Consider the following 13264-nt stretch of genomic DNA (forward strand, 5'->3'; position numbering starts at 1 on the left):
CCCGCGATTTCCCGAGGCTCTCCTCCCCCCCCCCCGCGATTTCCCGAGGCTCTCTCCCCCCCGCCCCCCGCGATTTCCCGAGGCTCTCCTCCCCCCCCCCGCGATTTCCCGAGGCTCTCCCCCCCCCCCGCGATTTCCCGAGGCTCTCCCCCCCCCCGCGATTTCCCGAGGCTCTCTCCCCCCCGCCCCCCGCGATTTCCCGAGGCTCTCCTCCCCCCCCCCCGCGATTTCCCGAGGCTCTCCCCCCCCCCCGCGATTTCCCGAGGCTCTCCCCCCCCCCGCGATTTCCCGAGGCTCTCTCCCCCCCGCCCCCCGCGATTTCCCGAGGCTCTCTCCCCCCCGCCCCCCGCGATTTCCCGAGGCTCTCCTCCCCCCCCCCGCGATTTCCCGAGGCTCTCTCCCCCCCGCCCCCCGCGATTTCCCGAGGCTCTCCTCCCCCCCCCCGCGATTTCCCGAGGCTCTCCCCCCCCCCCGCGATTTCCCGAGGCTCTCCCCCCCCGCGATTTCCCGAGGCTCTCTCCCCCCCGCCCCCCGCGATTTCCCGAGGCTCTCTCCCCCCCCGCCCCCCGCGATTTCCCGAGGCTCTCCTCCCCCCCCCCGCGATTTCCCGAGGCTCTCCCCCCCGCGATTTCCCGAGGCTCTCCCCCCCGCAATTTCCCGAGGCTCTCTCCCCCCCGCCCCCCGCTATTTCCCGAGGCTCTCCCCCCCGCGATTTCCCGAGGCTCCCCCCCCCCCCGCGATTTCCCGAGGCTCTCTCCCCCCCCCCCCGCGATTTCCCGAGGCTCTCCCCCCCCCCCCCGCGATTTCCGGAGGCTCTCCCCCCCCCCCGCGATTGCCCGAGGCTCTCCTCCCCCCCCCCGCGATTTCCCGAGGCTCTCCTCCCCCCCCCGCGATTTCCCGAGGCTCCCCCCCCCCCGCGATTTCCCGAGGCTCCCCCCCCCCGCGATTTCCCGAGGCTCCCCCCCCCCCCGCGATTTCCCGAGGCTCCCCCCCCCCCGCGATTTCCCGAGGCTCCCCCCCCCGCGATTTCCCGAGGCTCCCCCCCCCCCCGCGATTTCCCGAGGCTCTCTCCCCCCCGCCCCCCGCGATTTCCCGAGGCTCTCCCCCCCCCCCGCGATTTCCCGAGGCTCTCCCCCCCCCGCGATTTCCCGAGGCTCTCTCCCCCCCGCCCCCCGCGATTTCCCGAGGCTCTCTCCCCCCCGCCCCCCGCGATTTCCCGAGGCTCTCCCCCCCGCAATTTCCCGAGGCTCCCCCCCCCCCCCGCGATTTCCCGAGGCTCCCCCCCCCCCCCGCGATTTCCCGAGGCTCCCCCCCCCCCCGCGATTTCCCGAGGCTCCCCCCCCCGCGATTTCCCGAGGCTCCCCCCCCCGCGATTTCCCGAGGCTCCCCCCCCCGAGGCTGCCCCCCCCGCGATTTCCCGAGGCTCCCCCCCCCGCGATTTCCCGAGGCTCCCCCCCCCCCGCGATTTCCCGAGGCTCTCCCCCCCCCCGCGATTTCCCGAGGCTCCCCCCCCCCGCGATTTCCCGAGGCTCTCCCCCCCCCCCGCGATTTCCCGAGGCTCTCCCCCCCCCGCGATTTCCCGAGGCTCTCCCCCCCCCCCCCGCGATTTCCCGAGGCTCTCCCCCCCCCCGCGATTTCCGAGGCTCTCCCCCCCCCCCGCGATTTCCCGAGGCTCTCCCCCCCCCGCGATTTCCCGAGGCTCTCCCCCCCCCCCCGCGATTTACCGAGGCTCTCCCCCCCCCCCCCGCGATTTACCGAGGCTCTCCCCCCCCCCCCCGCGATTTACCGAGGCTCTCCCCCCCCCCCCGCGATTTACCGAGGCTGCCCCCCCCCGAGGCTGCCCCCCCCGCGATTTCCCGAGGCTGCCCCCCCCCCGCGATTTCCCGAGGCTCTCCCCCCCCCGCGATCTCACGAGGCTGTGTGCTGGCGTCACGGGGGCCATGCGCATGCGTGCCGGCGTCAAGGCGGCTGCGCAACGGCCGTGCGCATGCGTGGTTGCCGTTTAAAAAAAAAAGCCAGAGGGGGCTCTCGCGCGCGAGGCGGCGCATGCGCGCGCGAGGCGGCCCGCGGGGAGTAGGCAGGGAAACCCCGCGGGCTGGCGGCCGTTAGAGCGGGGAGTAGGCAGGGAAACCCCGCGGGCTGGCGGCCGTTAGAGCGGCTCACTTCGGGCCCCGACACCGTCAAACCTGAGAGGGGGAAGTAGAGAGAGACAGAGAGGGAAGAGGAGAAGGAGAGAGAGGGAAGAGGAGAAGAAGAGAGAGGGAAGAGGAGAAGGAGAGAGAGGGAAGAGAGATAGAGAAATTTTTGGAGCTTCAGGCCTGCCTGCAGCGGGCCTGGAGACCAGCACCGAGTCCCCCCTGCGCGAGGGTGAGGAGGAGGAGGAGGAGGGGGGGGGTTGCTAAACACAATATAAAACTGAAATAAATTGTTAATTAATTCCCTAACACATAATTCAAATATTTACCTTAGTTCCCTAACACACAGAAAGTGTGGGGGAAAAAATCGTGAAAAATCAAGATGGCGGCCACTCACCTCGGTTCAGAAGGATAAGGCCCGCCCACACACGCACCGATTGGTCGACCGGTCAGGTCACCCAAGCGTAGGATTGGTCAATCGTCGAGTCACTCGACACTCAACTGTAGGAAGACCTCGACGTCACACGGTCGCTAATGAGATGCTAATGAGCGGAACGCTGAACGTTTTTGGGATACCGCGGGCGGGATTTTTGTCCGGCCGAAACGTAAATACGCCGATGACCGGTCCGGAATCGCAAGCTTTCTTTTGAGGCGACGCGCGCGTCGGTACGCTCTGTAACTTCCAAACGCATCGAGACCAGGCGGACAGACAGACAGACAGACAGAAGAGCCGCTTTATATATATAGATTAAGGGCAAGAGGATAACCAGGGAAAGAGTAGGGCCCATTAGGGACCAAAGTGGCAATCTGTGTGTAGAGCCGAAAGATGTAGGTGAGGTTTTAAATGAAAATTTTGCATTTGTGTTCACTATGGAGAAGGAAGATGTAGGCATAGAAATCAGGCAGGGGGATTGTGATATACTTGAACAAATTAGCATTGAGAGGGAGGAGGTACTAGCAGTTTTAGCAGGCTTAAAAGTGGATAAACCCCCAGGCCCAGACGAGAAGTATCCCAGGCTGCTGTGTGAGGCAAGGGTGGAGATTGCAGGGGCTCTGACACAAATTTTCAGAACCTCTCTGGCCACAGGGGAGGTGCCAAAGGACTGGAGAACAGCTAACGTAGTACCATTATTCAAGAAGGGTAGTAGGGATAAACCAGGGCATTACAGGCCAGTGAGCCTAACATCAGTGGTAGGGAAATTATTGGAAAAAATTCTGAGGGACAGAATTAGTCTCCACTTGGAGAGGCAAGGATTAATCAAGGATAGTCAGCATAGCTTTGTCAGGGGGAAATCATGTCTAACCAATTTGATTGAATTTTTCGAGGGGGTGACTAGGTGTGTGGGTGAGGGTAGTGTGGTTGATGTAGTCTACATGGACTTCAGTAAGGCTTTTGACAAAGTCCCGCATGGGAGACTGGTCAAGAAGGTAAGCGCCCATGAGATCCAGGGCAATTTGGCACATTGGATCCAAAATTGGCTTAGTGGCAGGAGGCAGAGGGTGATGGTCGAAGGTTGTTTTTGTGACTGGAAGCCTGTGTCCAGTGGTGTACCGCAGGGATCGGTGCTGGGTCCCTTGCTGTTTGTAGCGTACATTAATGATTTAGATATGAATGTAGGAGGTATGATCAGTAAGTTCGCAGATGACATGAAAATTGGTGGAGTGGTAAATAGCGAGGAGGGAAGCCTCAGGCTACAGGACGATATAGACGGGTTGGTCAGATGGGCAGAACAGTGGCAAATGGAATTTAACCCTGAAAAGTGTGAGGTGATGCATTTTGGGAGGAGTAACAAGGCAAGGGCGTACACAATGAATGGTAGGACCCTAGGAAGGACAGAAGATCAGAGGGACCTTGGTGTGCATGTATATAGATCCCTGAAGGCAGCAGGACAGATAGATAAGGTGGTTAAGAAGGCATATGGTTTACTTGCCTTCATTAGCCGAGGCATAGAATATAAGAGCAGGTAAATTATGATGGAGCTGTACAAAATGCTAGTTAGGCCACAGCTGGAATACTGTGTGCAGTTCTGGTCGCCACACTATAGGAAGGATGTAATTGCATTGGAGAGGGTGCAGAGGAGATTCACCAGGATGTTACCTGGGCTGGAGCGCTTCAGCAATGAAGAGAGACTGGGGTTGTTTTCCTTAGAGCAGAGAAGGCTGAGGGGGGGGACCTGATTGAGGTGTACAAAATTATGAGGGGCATAGATAGGGTAGATCCTTCTTTCCAGGTCGTTAATATAGAAACAGAAGATAGGAGTAGGCCATTCGGCCCCTCGAGCCTGCTCCACCATTCAATGCGATCATGGCTGATCATCCAAATTCAGTACCCTGTCTCTGCCTTCTCCCCATATCCCTTGATCCCTTTAGCCTTAAGAAATATATATAACTCCTTCTTGAATATATTTAATGAATTGGCCTCAACTGCCTTCTGTGGTAGAGAATTCCACAGGTTCACCACTCTCTGGGTGAAGAAATTCTTCCTCATCTCAGTCCTAAATGGCTTATCCCTTATCCGTAGACTGTGACCCCTGGTTCTGGACTCCCCCACCATCGGGAACATCCTTCCTGCATCTAGTCTGTCCAGTCCTGTCAGAATTTTATAAGTTTCAATGAGATCCCCTCTCATTCTTCTAAACTCTAGCGAGTATAAGCCCAATCGACCCAATCTCTCCTCATACGTCATTCCTGCCATCCCAGGTATCAGTCTGGTGAATCTTCGCTGCACTCCCTCCATGGCAAGAACATCCTTCCTCAGATAATGACAACTTGGTGCTCCTGGAAACAAGATACCTGAGATCCTGAAGAGATGGGGAGGGGGGCGGGGGTTAGCGGCACATCCGGGCACTGGCGAGGAGGCGGGGTTGCGCGCCAAACCTCTGCTTCCGGTGAACTTTCGGCCGCTCGCTCGCTCGCGGCCGCCATTTTGTGAAGAGCGCTGAGGCGGCGGCCACGGCCGGAGGTGGTGGTGGTGGAGGAGACGGACAGGGACAGGAGGGGAGGTTAGGTTAGGAGCAAGAGGGAGAGTAAAAAGCGGGTTCTCTATAGTCAGTCGAACAACATTTAGCGTCCGTTAATTCATTTGTGTGTGGGGTGCTTTTAAAAAAATATATATATATAAAATTTCACAATACACAATGTCCGGCGAAGGAACTGTGGAGCAGGTAGGTCGGATTCAGTTGAAGATGCCTGTCGGTCGGTGGGGGGGATTTAAAGCAGTCGGGTTATGGTAGAGCCGGTTTAGGAAAAAAAACCAGAAAAACCGGCGTCTAATTCATTTATATTTTTATGTATAGTCTTCAAACGGCGTGTCGCCGGCGGTTCGCGTGTCTCGTCGTGCCGCCGAGAGGGGTTAAGATGGCGGACAGGGCTGGCTATAACGTGTATTTTCTTTCAAAAGGCAAGGTGGGCCGCATGAATTAAATGTCTGCTTTCCCGTTCCCCCTAACAACCGTCTTTCTCTCTCACGAGCAACAATAACCCAGGCTGAAATTTAATACTGAGGCGGAGTTTTTTTTTGGAGCCCTCCCCCCAAAAAATAACTGCAAGATTAACCCCCTTTTTTTTTAGCGCGAAGGTTTGTTTCGTCTCCTGTTACTGTAAGATTTCCTTTAGTGGTTTTTATTCTCTTTCCTCCTTTCCCCCCCCCCCCCCCCCCAAAAAAAAAAAATCTAGTTTAGACACTTCATAGTTTTGATTTCAGGATGCCTCTTTGTATTCCGCACGGTTGCGAAGGGCACTTTTTGAAGCTAACCTTTTTTGTGTGACCCGCCGGAGGTGTGTTAATTCGTACAACACGTGGGGCCATTCCGAAATGAAATCACAAGATGGGTTCTTGTGCTGCCAACCCAGACTCCAATCTGTGGGTTATCTTAAATTGGTTGCAAATGCGCCCGGCTAAAACCTTCAGATTCGGTCAAAATAACACACTGCATCGAGGAGGCAACATGCAGATTTATTTCTGGTGATTTGTGCTTGGAGCAGATTTACCTGGCACGGTTTAAAGCAGAGGTGACCATTGCTTTGATGCTTGGTACATCAACTATTAAATCTCGACGTCTCCATCAACTTGTTACTTACAATTAAAAGGGCATAAGGCTGCAAAATTGTGGTGGTCTGCAACAAAACCAGAAAGTGTGGGAAGCACTTGGGTCCAAGTCCATGCCTGGTTTTCAACGGTTTGCATTTATATATTGCCTTTAACATAGAAAAAAGTCCCACGGGCAAGAAAACCTGGATAAGCCAAAAGGGGAAAAATAGGAATAACTGAAAGCTTGGTCAAAGAGGTGAGTTAAAGGATCTTGAAGGAGTGGCAGAATGCATGATTGCCACGGGTGTGGGGTAGGGCGGGTACTTGCACAAGAGAGGCTGTGTTCAGAGGGACAGAGTTCATGGAGGTTGTAGCGTTGGAGGAGGTTAGAGATAGAGGCCATGAAAGAATTTAAACACAAGCATATGAAATTTTGGGGCCTGGGAGCCAGTGAGGAGGGGGGCAATGAGTGGGCAGGAATTGATACAGGATAGGATAATGGAAGAGTTTTGGTTGAGCTGAAGTTGGTGGGAGGGTGGCGAATAGGAAAGCAGACTATTGGATACTCCCATTGTGTCTGGAGGTGATGAAGGCATAAATAAGGGTTTCAGTGGCATATGGGTTGAGGTAAGTGTGGAGGTGGTTGATAATAGATATGGCAGTAGATGGTCCTTGTGATGGTGAGGAGATGGGGTTGATAGTGTCAGCTGTGGCTCAGTGGTAGCACACTTGCCTCTGAATCAGAAGGTTGTCAGTCCCACTCCAGAGACTTGAGCACAGTAATCTAGGCTGACCCTCCAGTGAAGTACTAAGATGGTGCTGCTTTAGGTAGAAACATTTGACCCCTCGAGCCTGTTCTGCCATTTAATGAGATCGTGGCTGATCATCCAAATTCAGTACCCTGTCCCTGCTTTCTCCCCATATCCCTTTAGCCTCAAGAAATATATCTAACTCCTTCTTGAATATATTTAATGAATTGGCCTCCACTGCCTTCTGTGGTAGAGAATGCCACAGGTTCACCACTCTCTGGGTGAAGAAATTCCTCCTCATCTGTCCTAAATGGCTTACCCCTTATCCTTAGACTGTGACCCCTGGTTCTGGACTCCCCTGCCATCGGGAACATCCTTCCTGCATCTAGTCTGTCTAGTCCTGTTAGAATTTTATAAGTTTCAATGAGATCCCCTCTCATTCTTCTAAACTCTAGCGAATATAAGCCAAATTCACCCATATGTCATTCCTACCATACCAGGTATTAGTCTGGTGAATCTTCACTGCAATCCCTCCATAGCAAGAACATCCTTCATCAGATAAGGCAACCAAAACTGCACACAATACTCAAGATGTGGTCTCATCTCATCAAGGCCCTGTACAACTGCAGCAAGACTTCCTTGCTCCTGTATTCGAATCCTCTCGCTATGAAGGCCAACATACCATTTGCCTTCTTAACCGCCTGCTGCACCTGCATGCTTACCTTCAGCAACTGGTGCACAAGGGCACCTAGGTCTCATTGCACTTCCCCTTTTCCCAATCTATTGCCGTTTAGATAATCTGCCTTACTGTTTTTGCCACCAAAGTGGATAACCTCGCATTTATCCACATTATACTGCATCTGCCCAATCACCCAACCTGTCCAAATACTGGAGTTTCTCTGCATCCTCCTCACAGCACACACGCCCACCCAGCTTTGTGTCGCCTGCAAACTTGGAGATATTACATCTAGCTCCCTCAACTAGATCATTTATATATTGTGAATAGCTGGGGTCCTAGCCCCGATCCCTGTGGTACCCCACTAGTGATTGCCTGCCACTTGGAAAAAGACCCGTTTATTCTAACTCTTTGCTTCCTGTCTGCCAACCAGTTCTCTATCCAAGTCAGTACCATACCCCCAATCCCATGTGCTTTAACTTTGCACGCTAATCTCTTATGCGGGACCTTATCGAAAGCCTTCTGAAAGTCCAAATACACCACATCTACCGGTTCTCCCTTATCTATTCTACCAGTTACATCCTCAAAAAATTCCAGTAGATTACTATTTCCAGGGCCACTTCCTTAAGTACCCTAGGATGTAGATTATGAGGCCCTGGGATTTATCGGCCTTCAATCCCGTCAATTTCCCTAACACCATTTCCCTACAAATACTGATTTCATTCAGTTCCTCCCTCTCATTAGACCCTATGTTCCCCAACATCTCTGCGAGGTTTTTTGTGTCCTCCTTTGTGAAGGCAGAACAAAAGTATGTATTTAATTGGTGATGCGCTATCAATTACTCATAAAAGACGGAGAGTTAGGAGAGTAACTAAAGGCTTTTATTAGCAAAGAACAGAGCATGCCTCTCGTGGTTGACTGGGTTCCAAGAAGGCAGGGGGCTGCAGGTCAATCACCTTTATACCTGGGCCTGTGGGTGGAGCCAGCTGAGACATGTTGAGGCATGCATAGGTACAACAGTGTACAACAACAACAACAGTGAATAACAATAACAGTGGTTTACCACAATTGGTCTGCCATTTTTGTTTCCCATTATAAATTCCCCTGATTCTGACTGCAAGGGACCTACGCTTGACTTCACCAATCTTTTTCTCTTCACATATCTATGGAAGCTTTTACAGTCAGTTTTTATTTTCCCTGAAAGCTTACACTCATACTCTTATTTTCCCCCTCTTAATTAATCCCTTTGTCCTCCTTTGTTGAATTCTAAACTGCTCCCAATCCTCAGGTTTGCTGCTTTTTCTGGCCAATTTATGTCATAACATAAGAAATAGGAGCAGGAGTAGGCCAATCGGCCCCTCGAGCCTGCTCCACCATTCAATAAGATCATGGCTGATCTGATCCTAACATCAAATCTACTATCACTCTACATCCCTCCCGAACCCATGTGATCTCCTGGGAGAGGCGAAAAACCAGATAAAAACCCAATGGCCAATTTGGGAGAAAAAAATCTGGGAAATTCCTCTCCGACCCATCTAGGCGATCGAAACTCGTCCAGGAGATCACTGTCCCTATATTTTCTACAGTACTTACCTTCTGTAAAAGGTGATGTCCACCCCAGCCAGGAACAGGAATAGAACCATCTCCTGAAATCTAACACATAATTATAACACAAGAAGTAGGAGCAGAACCAGGCTACACGGCCCCTGGGCCCGCTCCGTTACCCACAGGACCATGACCAATCCGAACCTAGACTCATGTCCAATTTCCTGCCTGCTCCCCGTAACCCCTAATTCCCTTTACTTCTAAGAAACTGTCTATTTCTGTTTTAAATTTATTTAATGATGTAGCTTCCACAGCTTTTTGGGGCAGCAAATTCCACAGACCTACTACCCTCTGAGTGAAGAAGTTTCTCCTCATCTCAGTTTTGAAAGAGCAGCCCCTTATTCTAAGATTATTCAATTCAATTTTATTTGTCATATATGCAGCAGACGTGTGTACTGCACAATGAAATGTTGATTTTTACAAGTCCTCCCAACATTGGAATAAATATGGCATAACAATGATAAAAATACTAATAGAAATACTAATAGAAAGACAGTAATAATAAATAAAACAACAGTAATAAATTAATCGTTCATGAGTCTTATGGCCTGGGGGTAGAAGCTGTTTCGAAACCTGTTGGTACGAGATCGTATGCTTCGGTATCCCTTACCGGACGGGAGCAGGGCGAAGAGGTTGTGGCTGGGGGGACTCGCGTCTTTAATGATTCTCAGGGCCTTCCCCCGGCACCCCTCGGGGTAGATATCCTGCACAGCAGGTAGTTTAATTCCTGTAGTGTGTTGTGCAGCTTTCACTACCATCTGTAGAGCCTTGCGGCCTGTGGCGGTGCAGTTGCCATACCAGGTAGTGATGCCCCCAGTTCTAGTTTCACCCATCATTGGGAACATCCTCACCGCATCCACCCAATCAAGCCCCTTCACAATCTTATATGTTTCAATAAGATCGCCTCTCATTCTTCTGAACTCTAATGAGTAAGAGTCCCAATCTACTCAACCTCTCCTCATATGTCCACCCCCTCATCCCCGGGATTAACCGAGTGAACCTTCTTTGTACTGACTCGAGAGCAAGTATGTCTTTTAAGTATGGACACCAAAACTGTATGCAGTATTCCAGGTGCGGTCTCGCCAATACCTTGTACAACTGCAACAATACCTCCCTATTTTTATATTCTATCCCCCTAGCAATAAAAGCCAACATTCCATTGGCCTCCTTGATCATTTGCTGCACCTGCATAGTAACTTTGAGTTTTGTGCACCAGGACCCCCAGATCCCTTTGTACTACAGTACTTTCCAGTTTCTTGCCATTAAGATAATTTGCTCTATGATTTTTCCTGCCAAAGTGCATAACCTCACACTTTCCAGTATTGTATTCCATCTGCCAAATCTCTGCCCACTTACTTAGCCTGTCTATGTCCCTTTGCAGGTTTTTAATGTCCTCCTCACTCACTACTTTCCTTCCCATCTTTGTATCATCTGCAAACTTTAATATGTTACACTCGGTCCCCTCCTCCAAATCATTAATATAGATTGTAAAGAGTTGGGGACCCAGCACTGACCCCTGTGGAACACCACTAGTTACTGATTGCCAGTCTGAGAACGAACCATTTATCCCAACTCTGCTTTCTGTTAGATAGCCAATCCTCCACCCATGCCAGAATATTACCCCCCATCCCATGATTTTTTATCTTGAGCAATAATCTTTTGTGTGGCACCTTGTCAAATGCCTTTTGGAAGTCTAAATACACTACGTCCACTGGTTCCCCTTTATCCACCCTGTATGTTACTTCCTCAAAGAACTCAAGCAAATTTGTCAAACATGACTTCCCCTTCATAAAACCATGTTGACTTTGTCCTATTAAATTATGTTTATCCAAATGTCCCGTTACTGTCTCCTTAATAATGGACTCTAAAATTTTACCAACCCCAAATGTTAGGCTAACAGGTCTATAGTTTCCAGCCTTCTGCCTACTACCCTTTTTAAATAAGGGTGTTACATTAGCAGTTTTCCAATCTGCCAGGACCTTTGCTGAGTCCAGGGAGTTTTGGAAAATTATTACCAATGCATCCACAATCCCTACTGCCACTTCCCTCAAGACCCTAGGATATAAGCCATCAGGTCCAGGGGATTTATCTGCCTTGAGTCCCATTATTTTACCAAGTACCACTTCCTTAGTGATTTTAATTGTATTTAGCTCCCCCCCCCCCCCCTGTTTGTCCAGTGTTGGGATATTCTTAGTGTCCTCTACCGTAAAGACTGATACAAAATAATTGTTCAGCATTTTTGCCATCTCCATGTTTCCCACCATTAATTTCCTGGTCTCATCCTCTAAGGGACCAACATTTACTTTAGCCACCCTTTTTCTTTTTATATAACTATAGAAACTTTTGCTATCTGTTTTTATATTTTTTGCTAATTTACTTTCATAATCTATCTTCCCTTTCTTAATCAATCTTTTAATTATTTTTTGCTGTCCTTTAAAGACTTCCCAATCTTCTATCCTCCCACTAGATTTGGCTACCTTCTATGCCCTTGTTTTTAGTCGGATACTATCCTTAATTACTTTACTTAGCCACGGATGGCTGTCTTTACTTTTACACCCTTTTTTCCTCAGTGGAATATTTTTTTTGGAAGTTGTAAAATAACTCCTTAAAAGTACACCACTGATCATGTACCGTCTTACCCTTTAATCTATTTTCCCAGTCCACTCTAATCAATTCCACTCTCATACCTTCATAGTCTCCTTTATTCAAGCTCAGCACGCTTGTTTGAGATCCAACCTTCTCACCCTCTAATTGAATATGGAATTCAACCATGTTATGGTCACTCATTCCAAGGGGATCCTTTACTAGGACATTTTTAATTAATCCTGTCTCATTACACAGGACCAAATCTAAGGTTGCTTGCCCCCTGGTCGGTTCAGTTACATACTGCTCAAGAAACCCATCCCTAATACACTCAATGAACTCATCCTCAAGGCAGCCCTGCCCAATTTGATTTATCCAGTTAATATGATAGTTAAAATCCCCCATAATTATAGCTGTTCCCTTATTACAAGCCTCAACTATTACCTGATTAATACTCCGTCCAACAGAGTTGCAACTGTTCGGAGGCCTATAGACTATGCCCACTAGTGTTTTTTTCCCCTTATTATTCCGTATCTCCACCCAAACTGTTTCACTATCCTGATCCTTTGACACAATATCATTTCTCTGTATTACAGTGATTCCTTCCTTTATTAACATAGCCACCCCACCTCCCCTTCCTTCCTGCCTGTCCTTCCTGATTGTTAAATAACCTGGTATATTTAATTCCCAGTCATGGTCACCCTGCAGCCATGTTTCTGTAATGGCCACAAGATCATACCCATATGTAGTTATTTGTGCCTCTCCTTGGATCTTATGCTATCCCTAATTTCCCTTGTTAGCCACAGTTGAGTCACCTTTTTTGTTATTTTTATGCCAAACAGGGATGAACAAATTCTGTAGTTCATCCATGCGGTCTTTAAATGTTTGCCATTGCCTATCCACCGTCAACCCTTTGAGTAACGCTCCCCAATCCATCCTCGCCAACTCGCGCCTCATACCGTCATAGTTTCCTTTATTTAAATTCAGGACCCTAGTCTCTGAGTCAACTACTTCACTCTCCATCTTAATGAAGAATTCAAATCATATTATGATCGCTCGTCCCCAAGGGGCCTCGCACAACAGGATTGCTAATTAATCCTTCCTCATTACATAATACCCAGCCTAAGATGGCCTGATCTCTAGTTGGTTCTTCGACATATTGGTCCAGGAAACCATCCCGTATACACTCCAGGAATTCCTCCTCCACAGTATTGTTACTAATTTGGTTAGCCCAATCTATATGTAGATTAAAGTCACCCATGATAACTGCTGTGCCCTTATTGCACGCTTCTCTAATTTCCCTTTTAATGCCATCCCCAACCTCCGCATTACTGTTTGGAGGTCTATATACCACTCCCACTAATGTTTTCTGCCCCTTGGTATTTCTCAGCTCTACCCATACAGATTCCACATCGTCAGAGTTAATATCCTTCCTTACTATTGTTAATCTCCTCTTTAACCAGCAATGCTACCCCATCTCCTTTTC

At 49.9% G+C, this 13264-nt stretch overlaps 1 protein-coding gene and 1 long non-coding RNA gene across 3 annotated transcripts in view; one reads left to right on the top strand and one right to left on the bottom strand.

The window, feature by feature from the left end:
* Positions 1–2974, bottom strand: part of LOC147107137 (uncharacterized) — a 17858-nt gene extending 14884 nt beyond the window's left edge. The window contains exon 1 of the long non-coding RNA XR_015081039.1: positions 2465–2974. This is a non-coding gene — a long non-coding RNA (uncharacterized LOC147107137). The remainder of the gene's footprint in view (positions 1–2464) is intronic.
* Positions 2975–5058: 2084 nt separating this feature from the next.
* cstf3 (cleavage stimulation factor, 3' pre-RNA, subunit 3) overlaps positions 5059–13264 on the top strand; it is a 130625-nt gene continuing 122419 nt past the window's right edge. Inside the window, exons 1-2 of one of the 2 annotated variants that reach the window (XM_086008239.1) lie at positions 5059–5299; positions 5432–5540. In XM_086008239.1, the coding sequence (XP_085864365.1) occupies positions 5493–5540 (48 nt within the window). In that variant the 5' untranslated portion in view covers positions 5059–5299; positions 5432–5492. The remainder of the gene's footprint in view (positions 5300–5431; positions 5541–13264) is intronic. The other variant, XM_086008240.1, reaches the window with a different exon arrangement.

Source organism: Somniosus microcephalus, chromosome 15 (assembly GCF_052327205.1).
Source record: "Somniosus microcephalus isolate GS21.2 chromosome 15, FLI_Smic_1.0, whole genome shotgun sequence".
Taxonomy (NCBI): domain Eukaryota; kingdom Metazoa; phylum Chordata; class Chondrichthyes; order Squaliformes; family Somniosidae; genus Somniosus; species Somniosus microcephalus.